Source organism: Oncorhynchus kisutch, linkage group LG16 (genome assembly GCF_002021735.2).
Source record: "Oncorhynchus kisutch isolate 150728-3 linkage group LG16, Okis_V2, whole genome shotgun sequence".
NCBI lineage: Eukaryota > Metazoa > Chordata > Actinopteri > Salmoniformes > Salmonidae > Oncorhynchus > Oncorhynchus kisutch.
This window is the reverse complement of record NC_034189.2, coordinates 39,410,983-39,432,837: the sequence shown is the minus strand read 5'-3', so window position 1 is coordinate 39,432,837 and position 21,855 is coordinate 39,410,983. Positions and strand designations below refer to the sequence as shown.

The following is a 21,855-nucleotide window of genomic DNA, read 5'->3' as shown; positions in this document are numbered from 1 at the left end:
CCTTGAGGGGAGATGGAAGTCATTGAAGATTAGAGAACATGCAAGGAAGGGATAAAACACACCAAAGTACTGTAATGTAACTGGATACTTTGTCCTCCGCTCTGAGTCCTCTGGAGTGATTATGTCAACAATTCAAAGATGAGATAAAAATAGTACACAAAGTTTATGAGAGAGGTAAATGGTGGAATTAATTTCTTTCTTCTGATTGATGAGTTTAAGTTGGGCCTCGTCCTCCCTTCCCCTCATCTCAACTAACCTCTCCCTAACTCTCTCCACCCCTCATCTGCTCTCCTTTTTCCGAACTTCTCCTCCTCCTCTCCTCTCGGCATGTATCCTCTCATGCGAGGTCAGTATGGTGTGGTGGGTCTTATGGCTCTCTCCTCCCAAGAGCACCTCCTCCCAGCTGCCCACTGCACTGAGGCTAGGAAACACTGTCACCACCGATAAATAAGAATTTCAATAAGCATTTTTCTACGGCTGGCCATGCTTTCCACCTGGCTTCCCCTACCCCGGTTAACAGCCCTGTACCCCCACAGCAACTCGCCCAAGCCTCCCACATTTCTCCTTCACCCAAATCCAGATAGCTGATGTTCTGAAAGAGCTGCAAAATCTGGACCCCTACAAATCAGCCGGGCTAGACAATCTGGACCCTCGCTCTCTAAAATTATCTGCCGAAATTGTTGCAACCCCAACTACTAGCCTGTTCAACCTCTCTTTCGTATCGTCTGAGATTCCCAAAGATTGGAAAGCTGCCGCGGTCATCCCCCTCTTCAAAGGGGGAGACACTCTACACCCAAACTGCTACAGACCTATATCTATCCTACCCTGCTTTTTTAAGGTTTTCGAAAGCCAAGTTAACAAACAGATTACCGACCATTTCGAATCACAGTGTACCTTCTCCGCTATGTAATCTGGTATCAGAGCTGGTCATGGGTGCACCTCAGCCATGCTCAAGGTCCTAAACGATATCATAACTGCCATCGATAGGAGACAATACTGTGCAGCTGTATTCATCGACCTGGCCAAAGCTTTTGACTCTGTCAATCACCACATCTTTATCGGCAGACTCAACAGCCTTGGTTTCTCAAATGACTGCCTCGCCTGGTTCCCCAACTACTTCTCTGATAGAGTTCAGTGTGTCAAATTGGAGGGCCTGTTGTCCGGACCTCTGGCAGTCTCTATGGGGGTGCCACAGGTTTCAATTCTCGGGCCGACTCTCTTCTCTGTATACATCAATGATGTCGCTCTTGCTGCTGGTGATTCTCTGATCCACCTCTACATAGACGACACCATTATGTACACTTCTGGCCCTTCTTTGGACACTGTGTTAACTAACCTCCAGATAAGCTTCAATGCCATACAACTCTCCTTCCGTGGCCTCCAACTGCAAGTAAAACTAAATGCATGCTCTTCAACCGATCGCTGCCCGCACCTGCCCACCTGTCCAGCATCACTACTCTGGACGGTTCTGACTTAGAATGGACAACTACAAATACCTACAGTGGGGAGATCAAGTATTTGATACACTGCCGATTTTGCAGGTTTTCCTACTTACAAAGCATGTAGAGGTCTGTATTTTTTTTAATCATAGGTAAACTTCAACTGTGAGACAGAATCTAAAAATCCAGAAAATCACATTGTATGATTTTTAAGTAATTAATTTGCATTTTATTGCATGACATAAGTATTTGATACATCAGAAAAGCAGCACTTAATATTTGGTACAGAAACCTTTGTTTGCAATTTACAGAGATCATACGTTTCCTGTAGTTCTTGACCAGGTTTGCACATACTGCAGCAGGGATTTTGGCCCACTCCTCCATACAGACCTTCTCCAGAGCCTTCAGGTTTCGGGGCTGTCGCTGGGCAATACAGACTTTCAGCTCCCTCCAAAGATTTTCTATTGGGTTCAGGTCTGGAAACTGGCTAGGCCACTCCAGGACCTTGAGATGCTTCTTACGGAGCCACTCCTTAGTTGCCCTGGCTGTGTGTTTCGGGTCGTTGTCATGCTGGAAGAACCAGCCACGACCCATCTTCAATGCTCTTACTGAGGGAAGGTTGTTGGCCAAGATCTCGCGATACATGGCCCCATCCATTCTCCCCTCAATACGGTGCAGTCGTCCTGTCCCCTTTGCAGAAAAGTATCCCCAAAGAATGATGTTTCCACCTCCATGCTTCACGGTTGGGATGGTGTTCTTGGGGTTGTACTCATCCTTCTTCTTACTCCAAACACGGTGAGTGGAGTTTAGACCAAAAAGCTCTATTTTTGTCTCATCAGACCACATGACCTTCTCCCATTCCTCCTCTGGATCATCCAGATGGTCATTGGCAAACTTAAGACGGGCCTGGACATGAGCAGGGGGACCTTGCGTGCGCTGCAGGATTTTAATCCATGACAGCGTAGTGTGTTACTAATGGTTTTCTTTGAGTCTGTGGTCCCAGCTCTCTTCAGGTCATTGACCAGGTCCTGCCATGTAGTTCTGGGCTGATCCCTCACCTTCCTCATGATCATTGATGCCCCACGAGGTGAGATCATGCATGGAGCCCCAGACCGAGGGTGATTGACCGTCATCTTGAACGTCTTCCATTTTCTAATAATTGCGCCAATAGTTGTTGTTGCCTTCTCACCAAGCTGCTTGCCTATTGTCATGTAGCCCATCCCAGTCTTGTGCAGGTCTACAATTTTATCCCTGATGTCCTTACACCCTCTCTGGTCTTGGCCAGTGTGGAGAGGTTGGAGTCTGTTTGATTGAGTGTGTGGACAGGTGTCTTGTATACAGGTAACGAGTTCAAACAGGTGCAGTTAATACAGGTAATGAGTGGAGAACAGGAGGGCTTCTTAAAGAAAAACTAACAGGACTGTGAGAGCCGGAATTCTTACTGGTTGGTAGGTGATCAAATACTTATGTCATGCAATAAAATACAAATTAATTACTTAAAAATTATACAATGTGATTTTCTGGATTTTTGTTTGAGATTCCGTCTCTCACAGTTGAAGTGTACCTATGATAAAATTTACAGACCTCTATATGCTTTAAGTAGGAAAACCTGCAAAATCGGCAGTGTTTCAAATACTTGTTCTCCCCACTGTAGGTGTCTGGTTAGACTGTAAACTCTCCTTCCAGAATCACATTAAGCATCTCCAATCCAAAATTAAATCTAGAATCGGCTTCCTATTTTGCAACAAAGCATCCTTCACTCATGCTGCCAAACATACCCTCGTAAAACTGACCATCCTACCGATCCTCGACTTCGGCAATGTCATTTACAAAATAGCCTCCAACACTCTACTCAACAAATGCAGTCTATCACAGTGCCATCCATTTTGTCACCAAAGCCCCATATACTACCCACCACTGCAACCTGTACGCTCTGGTTGGCTGGTCCTCGCTTCATACACGTTGCCAAACCCACTGGCTCCAGGTCATCGACAAGTCTCTGCTAGGTAAAGCCCCGCCTTATCTCAGCTCACTGGTCACCATAGCAGCACCCACCAGTAGCACGCGCTCCAGCAGGTATATTTCACTGGTCACCCCCAAAGCCAATTCCTCTTTTGGCCGCCTTTCCTTCCAGTTCTCTGCTGCCAATGACTGGAACAAACTGCAAAAATCATATCTCCCTCACTAACTTTAAGCACCAGCTGTCAGAGCAGCTCACAGATCACTGCACCTGTACATAGCCTGTCTGTAATTAGCCCATCCAACTACCTCATCCCCATTCTGTATTTATTTACTTATCTTGCTCCTTTGCACCCTAGTATCTCTACTTGCACATTCATCTTCTGCACATCTATAGTGCCTTGCGAAAGTATTCGGCCCCCTTGAACTTTGCGACCTTTTGCCAGATTTCGGGCTTCAAACATAAAGATATAAAACTGTATTTTTTTGTGAAGAATCAACAACAAGTGGGACACAATCATGAAGTGGAACGACATTTATTGGATATTTCAAACTTTTTGAACAAATCAAAAACTGAAAAATTGGGCGTGCAAAATTATTCAGCCCCTTTACTTTCAGTGCAGCAAACTCTCTCCAGAAGTTCAGTGAGGATCTCTGAATGATCCAATGTTGACCTAAATGACTAATGATGATAAATACAATCCACCTGTGTGTAATCAAGTCTCCGTATAAATGCACCTGCACTGTGATAGTCTCAGAGGTCCGTTAAAAGCGCAGAGAGCATCATGAAGAACAAGGAACACACCAGGCAGGTCCGAGATACTGTTGTGAAGAAGTTTAAAGCCGGATTTGGATACAAAAAGATTTCCCAAGCTTTAAACATCCCAAGGAGCACTGTGCAAGCGATAATATTGAAATGGAAGGAGTATCAGACCACTGCAAATCTACCAAGACCTGGCCGTCCCTCTAAACGTTCAGCTCATACAAGGAGAAGACTGATCAGAGATGCAGCCAAGAGGCCCATGCTCACTCTGGATGAACTGCAGAGATCTACAGCTGAGGTGGGAGACTCTGTCCATAGGACAACAATCAGTCGTATATTGCACAAATCTGGCCTTTATGGAAGAGTGGCAATAAGAAAGCCATTTCTTAAAGATATCCATAAAAAGTGTTGTTTAAAGTTTGCCACAAGCCACCTGGGAGACACACCAAACATGTGGAAGAAGGTGCTCTGGTCAGATGAAACCAAAATTGAACTTTTTGGCAACAATGCAAAACGTTATGTTTGGCGTAAAAGCAACACAGCTCATCACCCTGAACACACCATCCCCACTGTCAAACATGGTGGTGGCAGCATCATGGTTTGGGCCTGCTTTTCTTCAGCAGGGACAGGGAAGATGGTTCAAATTGATGGGAAGATGGATGGAGCCAAATACAGGACCATTCTGGAAGAAAACCTGATGGAGTCTGCAAAAGACCTGTGACTGGGACGGAGATTTGTCTTCCAACAAGACAATGATCCAAAACATAAAGCAAAATCTACAATGGAATGGTTCAAAAATAAACATATCCAGGTGTTAGAATGGCCAAGTCAAAGTCCAGACCTGAATCCAATCGAGAATCTGTGGAAAGAACTGAAAACTGCTGTTCACAAATGTTCTCCATCCAACCTCACTGAGCTTGAGCTGTTTTGCAAGGAGGAATGGGAAAAAATGTCAGTCTCTCGATGTGCAAAACTGATAGAGACATACCCCAAGAGACTTACAGCTGTAATCGCAGCAAAAGGTGGCGCTACAAAGTATTAACTTAAGGGGGCTGAATAATTTTGCACGCCCAATTTTTCAGTTTTTGATTTGTTCAAAAAGTTTGAAATATCCAATAAATGTCGTTCCACTTCATGATTGTGTCCCACTTGTTGTTGATTCTTCACAAAAAAATACAGTTTTATATCTTTATGTTTGAAGCCTGAAATGTGGCAAAAGGTCGCAAAGTTCAAGGGGGCCGAATACTTTTGCAAGGCACTGTATCACTCCAGTGTTTAATTGCTATATTGTAATTACATCGCCACCATGACCTATTTATTGACTCCCTTACCTTATTGGCACACAATGTATATAGACTTTTCCTACTGTATTATTGACTGTATGTTTGTTTATTCCATGTGTAACTCTGTGTTGTTGTATGTGTCGAACTGCTTTTCTTTATCTTGGCCAGGTCGCAGTTGTAAATGAGAACTTGTTCTCAACTAGCCTACCTGGTTAAATAAAGGTGAAATAAAATAAAAAAAAATCTTGTTAATTGGTCCTGCTGGGCATAAGGTGAGGTGCAATGATGTCAAGAATCTACCCTCAAATAGCAATAGGATTACCAAAACAATGCTATTGAAATTAGAACGAGGTAGACCCTGGGCTTACCTCTCACGCAAATGACCTCCACAGAGTTGGGAAATACCCCGATCTTACTCTCCTCTTCCCTTCCCCTACCACCAGCCCCCCGCTACTCTGGTCACGTTCTGTACCGGTGAGACGGAGAGTCTAGGAAGAACGCAGGAGAGGAGGGTGGGCTTCCCCCTTCTGCTCACCAGGCAGGAGGGCCCACTATGACACACCCCGCCACCACCATGAGCTCTGCAATGCAGATTTAACAGCAAGCACAGGCTGCTATCCCTCTCAGCTCTCTGAGTATACTATACTAACTGCATGTGGACTATACTGTAGGCCCCTACAGCAATACATTTACTTCTATGTTACTGTGTTCTAGCCCAGTCAATGTGCTCTGGCTCTGTCCTCTTCTCTCTCTCTGTCCCTGTGGTATCCAGCACATCCTTAGTCTGAGGAGAAGATTGAGCCCTTTGGGAGTCCTCGAGCTACTCTGACTAAGCAAATTCCTCTCTGGGTGCTCTCTTCCTCTGGAAGGCAGATTAAATCCCTTTTCCCCACGACCCTGTGGCTCTTTAAGATGGATTACTGAGGGTGGGTAGTGGCTTCTGATCCCGCCGTGGTCTGAAGTGGTACGACACCACGCTGACCAGGCTAATAGCCTCTCTAGCTACTGTAGCTGGGAGAAAAAGTCTCCTTTGGCCTTAGAGTGTTGGGCTTCTGACGGAGAAGTGGAGAAAGGGGGAGGTAGGGCCAGGAAGGAGGGGGGGAGGCAGAGGAAGTGGGAGGTAGGGGTCTAAATGGGGGAGGTAGCCCTGGAAAGTAGAATGCTCAGAGTTCTGCAGAGGGAGGATCTGTCGGGGGGCATAGGGGGGCAGGGGTGATTCAGTAGTTCAGGGGTCAGTAATGGAGGGTAGCTCTGGGATAAGGGGGAGGTGGTACAGTAGCACTGTAAAGTGCCTGCCTCTGGGGCTCTCTGGCGGGAGTCGGGACACCCCACGCCAGGGGCCAGACTAGAAGTGTCTGGGTATTCCCAGGCCTTTGTTCTTGTACGGCTCAGCCTCCCTCAGTACAGTCATGGGACACAGTCACAGGAACACTCTCTTCTAATAAAGCTGATGTCTCGAGGTGTGATCTGACACACACACACTTGGAGACGTACGCACGCAAGCAAGAATGCAGTACACATGGAAGTAAGGACGCTCGTACACACAGAAACTTACACGCCTTCTCCCTTATATCCACACATACACAGACCATAAGTCCAACAATGGCTGTCTTCAATGGAGGGCAAATCTCGAACATGAGCTCAAACATCATTGCAAGAATAATATTCCTAAAAGGAGACATGTCAGTCTCCAGTACTCCTGTGCAGATGAGGTTAAGAGAGGAGGAATATGATTGGTTACGAACCAGGAAGCCAGACGAATTGTCGAGGAGACAGCGGAAGCGACAGACGAAGTTCCTCTCCAGGAAGGAGGAGTTCTCTGGAGGCAGCTGATCGGGGTTATAGGTCACCAGGGATGAGCTGGGGACTGGCTTTCCATCTGAGGAATAGAAACAGGTCAAGGACCAAGTCAAATCACTATATTCAATGCCTACTTCATTTGTGGTCTATTAAAATGGCTGTTGAACAGAGTTTAACAGGGTCCAGATGCTCCTACATTATGTTTGGTGAGTGTGTGTATGTGCATGTGTGTGCGTGCACTTATGTGTGTGTGTGTGTGTGTGTGTGTGTTTGTAGCTCCAGTCTGTCCCTCCCTCTTCTCCATTCCGTCCCTGTTCTAAAGTACCACGATAACGCTACGGTAGCTAGCTCTAACCCCCTGCCTAATTAAAACCGACGGCTGTGTGTGTTCTAACATTTACCCTGCAAGTCATGGAGAGCCTGATAAAGATCACCTCCCTCTCTCCATCTACTCTCTCTCTCTCTACATGCTCTTTTTTCTCTCCCTCTCCTCCTCTCTCTCTCTCTCTCATCTCCTTCCCTCTCTCTACATAGCTCAGCTGGGGAAATTGGGGTCATTGGGTCTGAGTGACTTCAGGCTGACTCGTTGCAGTTCTTCGTTTGATCATGTTTTCATGTTTTTTGTTTGTTCTGCTAGTAGTAAACGTCAACCAGTGTGGTGTGTACTGTCACCGTATGTGTCACTTTAAAGTGAAACAACGACTTCACTACAACTAACTACCACATTGAAACAAAGCAGTTTCTTTTTATCTTTTGTTTTCGTTCTGCTAGTAGTTCACCTCAGCCCCTTCCACAAGTTAAATTTCAGTATGTCATATATACTGTATGTATTGCCATCTGTACATTTGCAACAAAGCATCCAACATACATCACTAGCTAAACTCAGCAACAAAAAAAGAAACGTCCCTTGTTCAGGACCATGTCTTTCAAAGATAATTCATAAAAATCCAAATAACTTCACACATCTTCATTGTAAAGGGTTTAAACACTGTTTCCCATGCTTGTTCAATGAACCATAAACAATTAATGAACATGCACCTGTGGAACGGTCGTTAACTTCTTGGATATAGGGGGCGCTCTTTTAATTTATGGATTAAAAAACATGCCCGTTTTAAGCGCAATATTTTGTCACAAAAAGATGCTCGACTATGCATATAATTGGCAGTTTTGGAAAGAAAACACTCTAACGTTTCCAAAACTGCAAAGATATTATCTGTGAGTGCCACAGAACTCATGCTACAGGCAAAACCAAGATGAAACTTCAACCAGGAAATGGGCAGAATTTTTGAGGCTCTGTTTTCCATTGTCTCCTTATATGGCTGTGAATGCGCCGGGAATGAGCCTGCCCTTTCTATCGTTTCTCCAAGGTGTCTGCAGCATTGTGACGTATTTGTAGGCATATCATTGGAAGATTGGCCATAAGAGACTACATTTACCAGGGGTCCGCCCGGTGTCCTTTGTCTAAATTGGTGCGTAATCTACAAGCTGCACGCAGTCATCCAGTGATTGAGAGGAGAGAGGAGGCTTTCAACGAACGATATATCATGAAGAGATATGTGAAAAACACCTTGAGGATTGATTCTAAACAACGTTTACCATGTTTCAGTCGATATTATGGAGTTAATTTGGAAAAAAGTTATGCGTTTTGATGACTGATTTTTCGGGTTTTTTTGGTAGCCAAACGGAGCGATTTCTCCTAAACAAATAATCTTTCAGGAAAAACTGAGCATTTGCTATCTAACTGAGAGTCTCCTCATTGAAAACATCTGAAGTTCTTCAAAGGTAAATGATTTTATTTGAATGATTTTCAGGTTTTTGTGAAAATGTTGCCTGCTGATGCTAACGCTAAATGCTACGCTAGCTGCGCTAGCTGTTACACAAATGCTTGTTTTGCTATGGTTGAGAAGCATATTTTGAAAATCTGAGATGACAGTGTTGTTAACAAAAGGCTAAGCTTGAGAGCTAGCATATTAATTTAATTTAATTTGCGATTTTCATGAATAGTTAACGTTGCATTATGGTAATGAGCTTGAGGCTGTATTCACGATCCCGGATCCGGGATGGCTCGACGCAAGAAGTTAAGACACTAACAGCTTACAGATGGTAGGCAATTAAGGTCACAGGTATGAAAACGTAGGACACTCAAGCCCTTTTTACTGACTCTGAAAAACACCAAAAGAAAGATACCCAGGGTCCCTGCTCATCTGTGTGAACGTGCCTTAGGCATGCTGCAAGGAGGCATGAGGACTGCAGATGTGGCCAGGGCAATACATTGCAATGTCTGTACTGTGAGACGCCTAAGACAGCGCTACAGGGAGACAGGATGGACAGCTGATCGTCCTCGCAGTGGCAGACCACGTGTAACAACACCTGCACAGGATCGGTACATCCAAACATCACACCTGTGGGACAGGTACAGGATGGCAACAACAACTGCCCGAGTTACACCAGGAATGCACAATTCCTCCCTCAGTGCTCAGACTGTCTGCAATAGGCTGAGAGAGGCTGGACTGAGGGCTTGTAGGCCTGTTGTAAGGCAGGTCCTAACCAGACATCACCATTAACAACGTCGCCTAGGGGCACAAACCCGCCGTCGCTGGACCAGACAGGACTGGCTAAAAGTGCTCTTCACTGACGAGTCGTGACTTTGTCTCACCAGGGGTGATGGTCGGATTCGCGTTTATCGACAAAGGAATGAGCGTTACACCGAGGCCTGTACTCTGGAGCGGGATCGATTTGGAGGTGGAGGTTCCATCATGGTCTGGGGCGATGTGTCACAGCATCATCGGACTGAGCTTGTTGTCATTGCAGGCAATCTCAATGCTGTGCGTTACAGGGAAGACATACTGCTCCCTCATGTGGTACCCTTCCTGCAGGCTCATCCTGACATGATCCTCCAGCATGACAATGCCACCAGCCATACTGCTCGTTCTGCGCGTGATTTCCTTCAAGACAGGAATGTCAGTGTTCTGCCATGGCCAGCGAAGAGCCCAGATCTCAATCCCATTAAGCACGTCTGGGACTTGTTGGATCGGAGGGTGAGGGCTAGGGCTATTCCCCCCAGAAATGTCCGGGAACTTGCAGGTGCCTTGGTGGAAGAGTGGGGTAACGTCTCACACCAAGAACTGGCAAATCTGGTGCAGTCCATGAGGAGGAGATGCACTGCAGTACTTAATGTAGCTGGTGGCCACACCAGATACTGACTGTTACTTTTGATTTTGACCCCCCCCCCCCTTTGTTCAGGGACACATTATTCAATGTCTGTTAGTCACATGTCAGTTTATGTCTCAGTTGCTGAATCTTGTTATGTTCATACAAATATTTACAGTACACATGTTAAGTTTGCTGAAAATAAACGCAGTTGACAGTGAGAGGACATTTCTTTTTAGTTTAGTTTAGTTTAGTAATGTGAAAGGCTCACAGTGGCTTTGGACAGATTTGTGAAAATGGGTCGGCCCGGAATAGACAGTGAGACGCAGAGAAAGACTGACCTGGGGGTGACTCCACCTGCTGGTGCACGGCCGGGGGGTTGAGAGCCCAGTGGAGGTTCCTCCTAAACTCCTGCTGGTCCTCAGTGTGGATCAGATCAAACACACTCTGGTGCATCACGTCTGTCTGGAACAAGGAGAGAAAGAGAGAGGTCTTTAGAAAGGTCACGTGCACCAGCACATAGGACTGGGAACTATTGTCTGACTTGCTGAAAAATGATCTAAACACAACTGAGTTCACTCCTGTAGAATCAGTAAGATGATGTGCACACACACACACACACACACACACACACACACACACACACACACACACACACACACACACACACACACACACACACACACACACACACACACACACACACACACACAACCTCACACTCAACGTCAACAAAACTAAGGAGATGATTGTGGACTTCAGGAAACAGCAGAGGGAACACCCCCCCATCCACATCGATGGAACAGTAGTGGAGAGGGTAGCAAGTTTTAAGTTCCTCGGCATACACATCACAGACAAACTGAATTGGTCCACTCACACAGACAGCATCGTGAAGAAGGCGCAGCAGCGCCTCTTCAACCTCAGGAGGCTGAAGAAATTCGGCTTGTCACCAAAAGCACTCACAAACTTCTACAGATGCACAATCGAGAGCATCCTGGCGGGCTGTATCACCGCCTGGTATGGCAACTGCACCGCCCTCAACCGTAAGGCTCTCGAGAGGGTAGTGAGGTCTGCACAACGCATCACCGGGGGCAAACTACCTGCCCTCCAGGACACCTACACCACCCGATGCTACAGGAAGGCCATAAAGATCATCAAGGACATCAACCACCCGAGCCACTGCCTGTTCACCCCGCTGTCATCCAGAAGGCGAGGTCAGTACAGGTGCATCAAAGCTGGGACCGAGAGACTGAAAAACAGCTTCTATCTCAAGGCCATCAGACTGTTAAACAGCCACCACTAACATTGAGTGGCTACTGCCAACACACTGTCAATGCCACTGACTCTACTCCAGCCACTTTAATCATGGGAATTGATGGGAAATGATGTAAATATATCACTAGCCACTTTAAACAATGCTACCTTATATAATGTTACTTACCCTACATTATTCATCTCATATGCATACGTAGATACTGTACTCTATATCATCGACTGCATCCTTATGTAATACATGTATCACTAGCCACTTTAACTATGCCACTTGGTTTACATACTCATCTCATATGTATATACTGTACTCGATATCATCTACTGTATCTTGCCTATGCTGCTCTGTACCATCACTCATTCATATATCCTTATGTACATATTCTTTATCCCCTTACACTGTGTATAAGACAGTAGTTTTTTTTGGAATTGTTAGTTAGATTACTTGTTCGTTATTACTGCATTGTCGGAACTAGAAGCACAAGCATTTCGCTACACTCGCATTAACATCTGCTAACCATGTGTATATGACAAATAAATTTGATTTGATTTGATTTTGATTTGACACACACACACACACACACACACACACACACACACACACACACACACACACACACACACACACACACACACACACACACACACACTCAACTCCTTGTTTTGTGGGCTTGCAGTGAGGAGGAAGGTTAGGGCATGAGTTGGACCACCTCAAGAGAGTTGGTGACATGGACACAGAGAGTGGTGACATGGTCACAGCACAGCCCGAGGTTCCGTGTCACACTAGCATCTCAGTGCTACCTCGCATTACCATACACACAGCTCCACAACAGGCAGCCACATCCAAAATGATTTCAGTTAGCGCTGTAGATGTGAAGTGATGGTTGTTGAAATGAAACAAGGCCTGAGAGGTGTGGTTCACACTGTGGGAACATTTATTCTTCAGCATCTTGCAGTTACAGCAGTATAAACACCACAGGAGGTTGGTGGCACCTTAATTGGGGAGGACGGGCGCGTGGTAATGGCTGGAGCGGAATTGAGGGAATGGTAATCATATACATTTGATCCCATTCCATTCGCTCCTTTCCAGCCATTATTATGAGCCATCCTCCCCTCAGCAGCCTCCACTGATGAACACAGAGAGAAAGAAAGCGAGTGCTAGAGGCAGAGAGAGAGGGAGAGAGAGAAGGAAAGAGAGAGAGAGAATGAAAGAGAGAGAAGGAAAAAAGAGAGAGAGAAGGAAAGAGAGAGAGAAGGAAAGAGAGAGAGAGAGAAGGAAAGGGAGAAAGAGAGAGAAAGGAAAGAGAGAGAGAGAAGGAAAGAGAGGAATGGGGAGAGAGAGAGAAGGAAAGGGAGAAGGAAAGAGAGAGAGAGAGAGAGAAGGAAAGGGAGAAAGAGAGAAAGAGATAGAGAAGGAAAGAGAGGAATAGGGAGCGAGACAGAGAGAGAGAAGGAAAGGGAGAAGGAAAGAGAGAGAGAGAAGGAAAGGGAGAAGGAAAGAGAGAGAGAGAAGGAAAGGGAGAAGGAAAGAGAGAGAGAGAAGGAAAGGGAGAAGGAAAGAGAGAGAGAGAAGGAAAGGGAGAAAGAGAGAAAGAGAGAGAAGGAAAGAGAGAGAGAAGGAAAGAGAGGAATAGGGAGAGAGAGAGAGAAGGAAAGAGAGAAATAGGGAGAGAGAGAGAGAGAAGGAAAGGGAGGAATAGGGAGCGAGAGAGAGAGAAGGAAAGAGAGAAATAGGGGGAGAGAGAGCGAGAAGGAAAGGGAGAAGGAAAGAGAGAGAGAGAGAAGGAAAGGGAGAAATAGGGAGAGAGAGAGAGAAGGAAAGGGAGGAATAGGGAGTGAGAGAAGGAAAGGGAGAAGGAAAGAGAGAGAGAGAGAGAGAGAGAGAGAGAAGGAAAGGGAGGAATAGGGAGCGAGAGAGAGAGAGAGAAGGAAAGGGAGAAGGAAAGAGAGAGAGAGAGAGAGAGCTTTAACGGGTGATATTAATTGCTAATACAGCTTAACCCAACTGTGTACACAAGCATGGATGTTATCAAAAGGTGATCCAACCTGAATAAATAAGGCTATGAGAGCAGTTAATCAGCTGCTGGGGGATAACTCAATTAAACAAATGTAGGACAGACAGTATGCATGCTTATCGAGGTCTGTGATTAAATATGCTATAGATCAGCTCCTATTAACTGATTAACCTGCGTTTGACCTCTCTGGACGGGGTTATCAAACCCTTATCCAGTAGAAATCCTGACTCAAACAAGCTAAAGCGCTTAGCACAGAGCAGGGCTGGGTACCAGAGGGCATTGTGGGCAAGACTAGGGAACGGAGGGGGGCGGAGGTGGGGCAAAAGGTCAGGCAAGGACACAAGGCAGTGTTGGGTGAAGGTTGGCACTGTACAGCAGCATATTTATGTTCACCCTCATTCTGGCTGTAACTGTTGGGGCAAAGAAGGGGCAGGATGCAGTAGAGTGTATTACAGGGCACTCCCAACCCTGTTCCTGGAGAGCTACCCTCCTGTAGGTTTTCACTCCCAACCCTGTTCCTGGAGAGCTACCCTCCTGTAGGTTTTCACTCCCAACCCTGTTCCTGGAGAGCTACCCTCCTGTAGGTTTTCACTCCCAACCCGGTTCCTGGAGAGCTACCCTCCTGTAGGTTTTCACTCCCAACCCTGTTCCTGGAGAGCTACCCTCCTGTAGGTTTTCACTCCCAACCCTGTTCCTGGAGAGCTGCCCTCCTGTAGGTTTTCACTCCCAACCCTGTTCCTGGAGAGCTACCCTCCTGTAGGTTTTCACTCCCAACCCGGTTCCTGGAGAGCTACCCTCCTGTAGGTTTTCACTCCCAACCCTGTTCCTAGAGAGCTACCCTCCTGTAGGTTTTCACTCCCAACCCTGTTCCTGGAGAGCTACCCTCCTGTAGGTTTTCACTCCCAACCCTGTTCCTAGAGAGCTACCCTCCTGTAGGTTTTCACTCCCAACCCTGATCCTAGAGAGCTACCCTCCTGTAGGTTTTCACTCCCAACCCTGTTCCTGGGGAGCTACCCTCCTGTAGGTTTTCACTCCCAACCCTGTTCCTAGAGAGCTACCCTCCTGTAGGTTTTCACTCCCAACCCTGTTCCTGGAGAGCTACCCTCCTGTAGGTTTTCACTCCCAACCCTGTTCCTAGAGAGCTACCCTCCTGTAGGTTTTCACTCCCAACCCTGTTCCTGGAGAGCTACCCTCCTGTAGGTTTTCACTCCCAACCCTGTTCCTGGAGAGCTACCCTCCTGTAGGTTTTCACTCCCCACCCTGTTCCTGGAGAGCTACCCTCCTGTAGGTTTTCACTCCCAACCCGGTTCCTGGAGAGCTACCCTCCTGTAGGTTTTCACTCCCAACCCTGTTCCTGGAGAGCTACCCTCCTGTAGGTTTTCACTCCCAACCCTGTTCCTGGAGAGCTACCCTCCTGTAGGTTTTCACTCCCAACCCTGTTCCTGGAGAGCTACCCTCCTGTAGGTTTTCACTCCCAACCCGGTTCCTGGAGAGCTACCCTCCTGTAGGTTTTCACTCCCAACCCTGTTCCTGGAGAGCTACCCTCCTGTAGGTTTTCACTCCCAACCCTGTTCCTGGAGAGCTACCCTCCTGTAGGTTTTCACTCCCAACCCTGTTCCTGGAGAGCTACCCTCCTGTAGGTTTTAACTCCCAACCCGGTTTCTGGAGAGCTACCCTCCTGTAGGTTTTCACTCCCAACCCTGTTCCTGGAGAGCTACCCTCCTGTAGGTTTTCACTCCCAACCCTGTTCCTGGAGAGCTACCCTCCTGTAGGTTTTCACTCCCAACCCGGTTCCTGGAGAGCTACCCTCCTGTAGGTTTTCACTCCCAACCCTGTTCCTAGAGAGCTACCCTCCTGTAGGTTTTCACTCCCAACCCTGTTCCTGGAGAGCTACCCTCCTGTAGGTTTTCACTCCCAACCCTGTTCCTAGAGAGCTACCCTCCTGTAGGTTTTCACTCCCAACCCTGTTCCTAGAGAGCTACCCTCCTGTAGGTTTTCACTCCCAACCCTGTTCCTGGGGAGCTACCCTCCTGTAGGTTTTCACTCCCAACCCTGTTCCTAGAGAGCTACCCTCCTGTAGGTTTTCACTCCCAACCCTGTTCCTGGAGAGCTACCCTCCTGTAGGTTTTCACTCCCAACCCTGTTCCTGGAGAGCTACCCTCCTGTAGGTTTTCACTCCCCACCCTGTTCCTGGAGAGCTACCCTCCTGTAGGTTTTCACTCCCAACCCGGTTCCTGGAGAGCTACCCTCCTGTAGGTTTTCACTCCCCACCCTGTTCCTGGAGAGCTACCCTCCTGTAGGTTTTCACTCCCAACCCGGTTCCTGGAGAGCTACCCTCCTGTAGGTTTTCACTCCCAACCCTGTTCCTGGAGAGCTACCCTCCTGTAGGTTTTCACTCCCAACCCTGTTCCTGGAGAGCTACCCTCCTGTAGGTTTTCACTCCCAACCCTGTTCCTGGAGAGCTACCCTCCTGTAGGTTTTCACTCCCAACCCGGTTCCTGGAGAGCTACCCTCCTGTAGGTTTTCACTCCCAACCCTGTTCCTGGAGAGCTACCCTCCTGTAGGTTTTCACTCCCAACCCTGTTCCTGGAGAGCTACCCTCCTGTAGGTTTTCACTCCCAACCCTGTTCCTGGAGAGCTACCCTCCTGTAGGTTTTCACTCCCAACCCGGTTCCTGGAGAGCTACCCTCCTGTAGGTTTTCACTCCCAACCCTGTTCCTGGAGAGCTACCCTCCTGTAGGTTTTCACTCCCAACCCTGTTCCTGGAGAGCTACCCTCCTGTAGGTTTTCACTCCCAACCCGGTTCCTGGAGAGCTACCCTCCTGTAGGTTTTCACTCCCAACCCTGTTCCTAGAGAGCTACCCTCATGTAGGTTTTCACTCCCCACCCTGTTCCTAGAGAGCTACCCTCCTGTAGGTTTTCACTTCCACCCCAGTTGTAACTAACCTGATTCAGCTTATCAACCAGATAATTATTAGAATCAGGTGCGCTAGATCCGGGTTTGGCACAAAAACCAGGTGGACTATAGTTTTCAGTCCGTGTCCCAGCACTCCCTGGGTCGTTCTATAGTAAATAGAATGAGGGCAGAGTCATGTAAAGCCTAGTCCAACTGGCTTGGCCGAGGCTAACCTCTTCCAGACTCCCTCTGTGCCATGCTGTGGCTCTGTAGGCAGGCCCAATCCTCCTCTCTCTGCTCAGTGTGTGTGTGTGCGTGCGCGTGTGTGTGTGCGTGCGTGTGTGTGCTTGAACGGCAGTGTGTGTGTGTATGATGTACGGTGTGTGTGCTGCGTGTGTGTGTGTGTGTGCGTGCGTGTGTGCGCGTTTGAGCGGAAGTGTGTGTGTGTGTATGATGTGTGCGCGTTTGAGCGGCAGTGTGTGTGTGTGTGGTGCGTGTGCCAGTGGGTTTGAGTGGCTGCGAGCCCTGTGATCAGCAGTAGAGACTTACTTGGTGGAATCCCAGGTAATCCTGAATGGTGTGAGAGGAGTAGAATATGACCCCCTCTGCAGTGATGACCAGGACAAAGCCATTAAGGGCCTGAGGAGGGAGAACAAATCACAACAGACAGGAAGTTAGGGAATGTCCCTCACTGCGTACTGCTATCAAAGATGTTTAGCGAGTGCAATTATTTTGGGGCTGGACAAAGAGGATAGAGAGGAGATTGACACAAATGAATAGCAGCTTCTGAATGATTGTGTCCGGTGTCCATCACGAGAAGACAGTGACAACCCATATTCTAGTGATACATTTGTGCCATTTGGTGTGTCTTGTATTTCAATGCCAACACCAAGCATGTATAAAACAGCAGGACAGACTACAGCGTGCAGACAGACAAGACAGATTCCTGAGGACGGGAGGTCCTATCAAACCTGGCCTATTCTGACAGACACAACTGAGAGAGGGGGAAACAGAGGTGGGAAACAGAGGTGGGAAACAGAGGGGGGGGGGGGGGACAGAGGGGGAAACAGAGGGGGGGGGAGAGGGGGGGGGGGCAGGGGGACAGAGGGGGGGGGCAGAGATGGGAAACAGAGGGGGGGGGACAGAGGGGGGAAACAGAGGTGGGAAACAGAGTTGGGAAACAGAGGGGGGGGGGGGGGGGAACAGAGGTGGGGAAACAGAGGGGGGAAACAGAAGGGGGAAACAGAGTTGGGAAACAGAGGGGGGGAGAAACAGAGGTGGGGAAACAGAGGGGGGGGACAGAGGGGGGAAACAGAGTTGGGAAACAGAGTTGGGAAACAGATGGGGGGGAAACAGAGGGGGGAGGGGGGGGGCAGAGGGGGGGGCAGAGTTGGGAAACAGAGGGGGGAAACAGAGTTGGGAAACAGAGGGGGGAAACAGAGTTGGGAAACAGAGGGGGGGGGGAAACAGAGGTGGGGAAACAGAGGGGGGGGGACAGAGGGAGGAAACAGAGTTGGGAAACAGAGCTGGGAAACAGATGGGGGGGGAACAGAGGGGAGGGGGGGGGCAGAGGGGGGAGGGGGGGACAGAGGGGGGAGGGGGGGGACAGAGGGGGGAAACAGAGGGCGACAAAAAAGAGAAACTGCAAACAGGGGCATGACACCACTTCAGGCTGTGAAGGAGAGGGGGAGGAGAGGAGCAGTGGAGGAGAGGGGAGGAGGAGAGGCAAGACGCCCCACTCTGAGGACGTGTCACCTGAACACAATGACAGGCTGGAGATGGGGAGGAGGGGAGGAAGAGGGGGAGGTGAGAGAGAGAAAGGGAGGGGGCGGGGGTGTAGGTCACAGAACCATACAGAGCGTCTCACACTTTGCTATTCCATCTCCCCCACAATGCTCAGGGGCAAAGGAGTCATTCCGTCACTCTGTTCGCTCTAGGTGTGTATGCGTGCGTGGGTACACGTTCCCTAAACCAACCGATGGCACTACAGGGCAGCTGTCCTGACACTCACGTCCTCGAATACCCCATCATATTCATTTCCAACATGTCAGCAACGAGAGCCCCATTACACAATCTACAGTGGATGGAAACTATAGCCTCATAGCCTACCATACACGGGTCATTATCTGCCTTTTTCCACGGATGGCACCCAGAGAAACATAACCCAGATAATATCAGGTTGGTTGACTCCCATCCCCTTTGCAAGTAAATAGCTATATGATTCAAATTCTACCTGGCAGACCCAATATCATAATCCCCCAGTTAGCGTTGTGTAAAGTACTTCTTAGCTTTTGTCTGGGTAAGCTATAATGAACTCAAGGGCCACAAACTGCTCGTCCTGGCCTGCCTTTATTTCTGTCTTTAAACCTGAAGGCTCCTAGTCCTGTCTGAAACCCTGACATCCATGGGATCCCGGGGAGCCTCGCAGCTGCCGGCTCATACAGTTTCTTCTTTATTATGCAGGCCCTACGCTCTCTCAAAAAATACCCAGAAAGCTGCCACCCCCACTGTCACCCCAGGCCATCTGTAAGTCCTTCCATCTCTCCTCAGCAGCCCCGTCCTCCACTTCCTAGTTCTATCTCCGTGGCCCGACGCCCGTACATTGTACATAAACACTCAGAAAGCAGAGCGGTGTTCAGGCTCTCTGTATAAATATTTAGATTATTCTGTCTAGCTGAAGACCACACAGCCCCCTCCCTGGGGGGTGGTGGGAGGAACTTGGGCAGTCACCAAAAATCTTGATCAAAAATGTATTTTTCATATTTCATGGGGCTGTGGACATCATGCACTTGTCCAGGATGAAAGAACGCTGCCTGCTGTAGTTATAGCGGCCGTCAGCAGACAGAACAACACACAGAGTGGCAAGGGGATGTGAGAGGCGCACTGGGAATGGAGAGAGAGGATAGCTCACGAGAGAGGAAGGAAGGATGAAGGGAGATTGAAAGAGAGAGGGATATGAAAAAGAGAGAGATGGAGTGAGAGAGAGATTGAGAGAGAAAAAACAGGACAAGGGAATGATAGAGAGAACGGGGAATGGATAGAGGGAAAGAGGCTGGTTGAAAGATCAGAGAGGGAGAGAGCAAGCCTGTCCCAGTCTGCAACATGGCACAGCTAGTTGTTTGTTTTCCCAGCCTGTATGTCATCTGGTCTGGATGTATGCCCCCTGACAGAGTGACAGCAAACACTGGCACAGACTGGCAGGCCAAACACTGGCACAGACTGGCAGGGCAAACACTGGAACAGTATGGCAGGCCAAACACTGGCACAGACTGGCAGGGCAAACACTGGCACAGACTGGCAGGGCAAACACTGGAACAGTATGGCAGGCCAAACACTGGCACAGACTGGCAGGCCAAACACTGGCACAGACTGGCAGGGCAAACACTGGAACAGTATGGCAGGCCAAACACTGGCACAGACTGGCAGGCCAAACACTGGCACAGACTGGCAGGGCAAACACTGGCACAGACTGGCAGGGCAAACACTGGAACAGTATGGTAGGCCAAACACTGGCACAGACTGGCAGGGCAAACACTGGAACAGTATGGTAGGCAAACAATGTCACAGTATGGTAGGGAAAACACTGGCACAGTATGGTAGGGCAAACACTGGAACAGTATGGCAGGCCAAACACTGGAACAAACTGGCAGGCCAAACACTGGCACAGTATGGTAGGGCAAACACTGGCACAGTATGGTAGGGCAAACACTGGAACAGTATGGCAGACCAAACACTGGCACAGTATGGCAGGCCAAACACTGCCACAGTATGGCAGACCAAACACTGGCACAGTATGGCAGGCCAAACACTGCCACAGTATAGTAGGGCAAACAATGTCACAGTATGGTAGGGCAAACACTGGCACAGTATGGTAGGGCAAACACTGGCACAGTATGGTAGGGCAAACACTGGGACAGTATGGTAGGCCAAACACTGGCACAGACTGGCAGGGCAAACACTGGCACAGTATGGTAGGCCAAACACTGGCACAGACTGTCAGGGCAAACACTGGAACAGTATGGTAGGCCAAACACTGGCACAGACTGGCAGGGCAAACACTGGAACAGTATGGTAGGCCAAACACTGGCACAGTATGGCAGGTCAAACACTGGCACAGACAGGCAGGCCAAACACTGGCACAGACAGGCAGGCCAAACACTGGCACAGTATGGCAGGCCAAACACTGGCACAGTATGGCAGGCCAAACACTGGCACAGACTGGCAGGCCAAACACTGGCACAGACAGGCAGGCCAAACACTGGCACAGATATGCAAGCCAAACACTGGCACAGACTGGCAGGCCAAACACTGGCACAGTATGGCAGGCCAAACACTGGCACAGATATGCAAGCCAAACACTGGCACAGTATGGCAGGCCAAACACTGGCACAGACTGGCAGGCCAAACACTGGCACAGTATGGTAGGGAAAACACTGGCACAGACTGGCAGGCCAAACACTGGCACAGTATGGTAGGGAAAACACTGGAACAGTATGGTAGGACAAACACTGGCACAGTATGGTAGGGCAAACACTGGCACAGTATGGTAGGGCAAACACTGGAACAGTATGGTAGGCCAAACACTGGCACAGACTGGCAGGGCAAACACTGGAACAGTATGGTAGGCCAAACACTGGCACAGACTGGCAGGGCAAACACTGGAACAGTATGGTAGGCCAAACACTGGCACAGACTGGCAGGGCAAACACTGGCACAGACTGGCAGGGCAAACACTGGAACAGTATGGCAGGCCAAACACTGGCACAGACAGGCAGGTCAAACACTGGAACAGTATGGTAGGCCAAACACTGGCACAGACAGGCAGGCCAAACACTGGCACAGACTGGCAGGCCAAACACTGGAACAGTATGGTAGGCCAAACACTGGCACAGTATGGCAGGCCAAACACTGGCACAGACAGGCAGGCCAAACACTGGCACAGACAGGCAGGCCAAACACTGGCACAGTATGGCAGGCCAAACACTGGCACAGACTGGCAGGCCAAACACTGGCACAGTATGGCAGGCCAAACACTGGCACAGTTTGCAAGCCAAACACTGGCACAGTATGGCAGGCCAAACACTGGCACAGACTGGCAGGCCAAACACTGGCACAGTATGGTAGGGAAAACACTGGAACAGTATGGTAGGACAAACACTGGCACAGTATGGTAGGGCAAACACTGGCACAGTATGGTAGGGCAAACACTGGAACAGTATGGTAGGTCAAACACTGGCACAGTATGGTAGGGCAAACACTGGCACAGTATGGTAGGGCAAAC

The 21,855-nt window shown here is 48.7% G+C and overlaps 1 protein-coding gene across 2 annotated transcripts in view; it reads right to left on the bottom strand.

Moving 5' to 3' along the window:
- The window catches only part of LOC109890677 (aryl hydrocarbon receptor-like), an 88,104-nt gene that overhangs the window by 33,727 nt on the left and 32,522 nt on the right, over positions 1 to 21,855 (bottom strand). For both annotated transcript variants that reach the window (XM_031792366.1, XM_031792365.1), the window contains 3 exons: positions 17,124 to 17,213; positions 10,736 to 10,859; positions 7,190 to 7,323 (listed from right to left, as the gene is read on the bottom strand). In XM_031792366.1, coding sequence (XP_031648226.1) covers positions 7,190 to 7,323; positions 10,736 to 10,859; positions 17,124 to 17,213 — 348 coding nt within the window. The remainder of the gene's footprint in view (positions 1 to 7,189; positions 7,324 to 10,735; positions 10,860 to 17,123; positions 17,214 to 21,855) is intronic.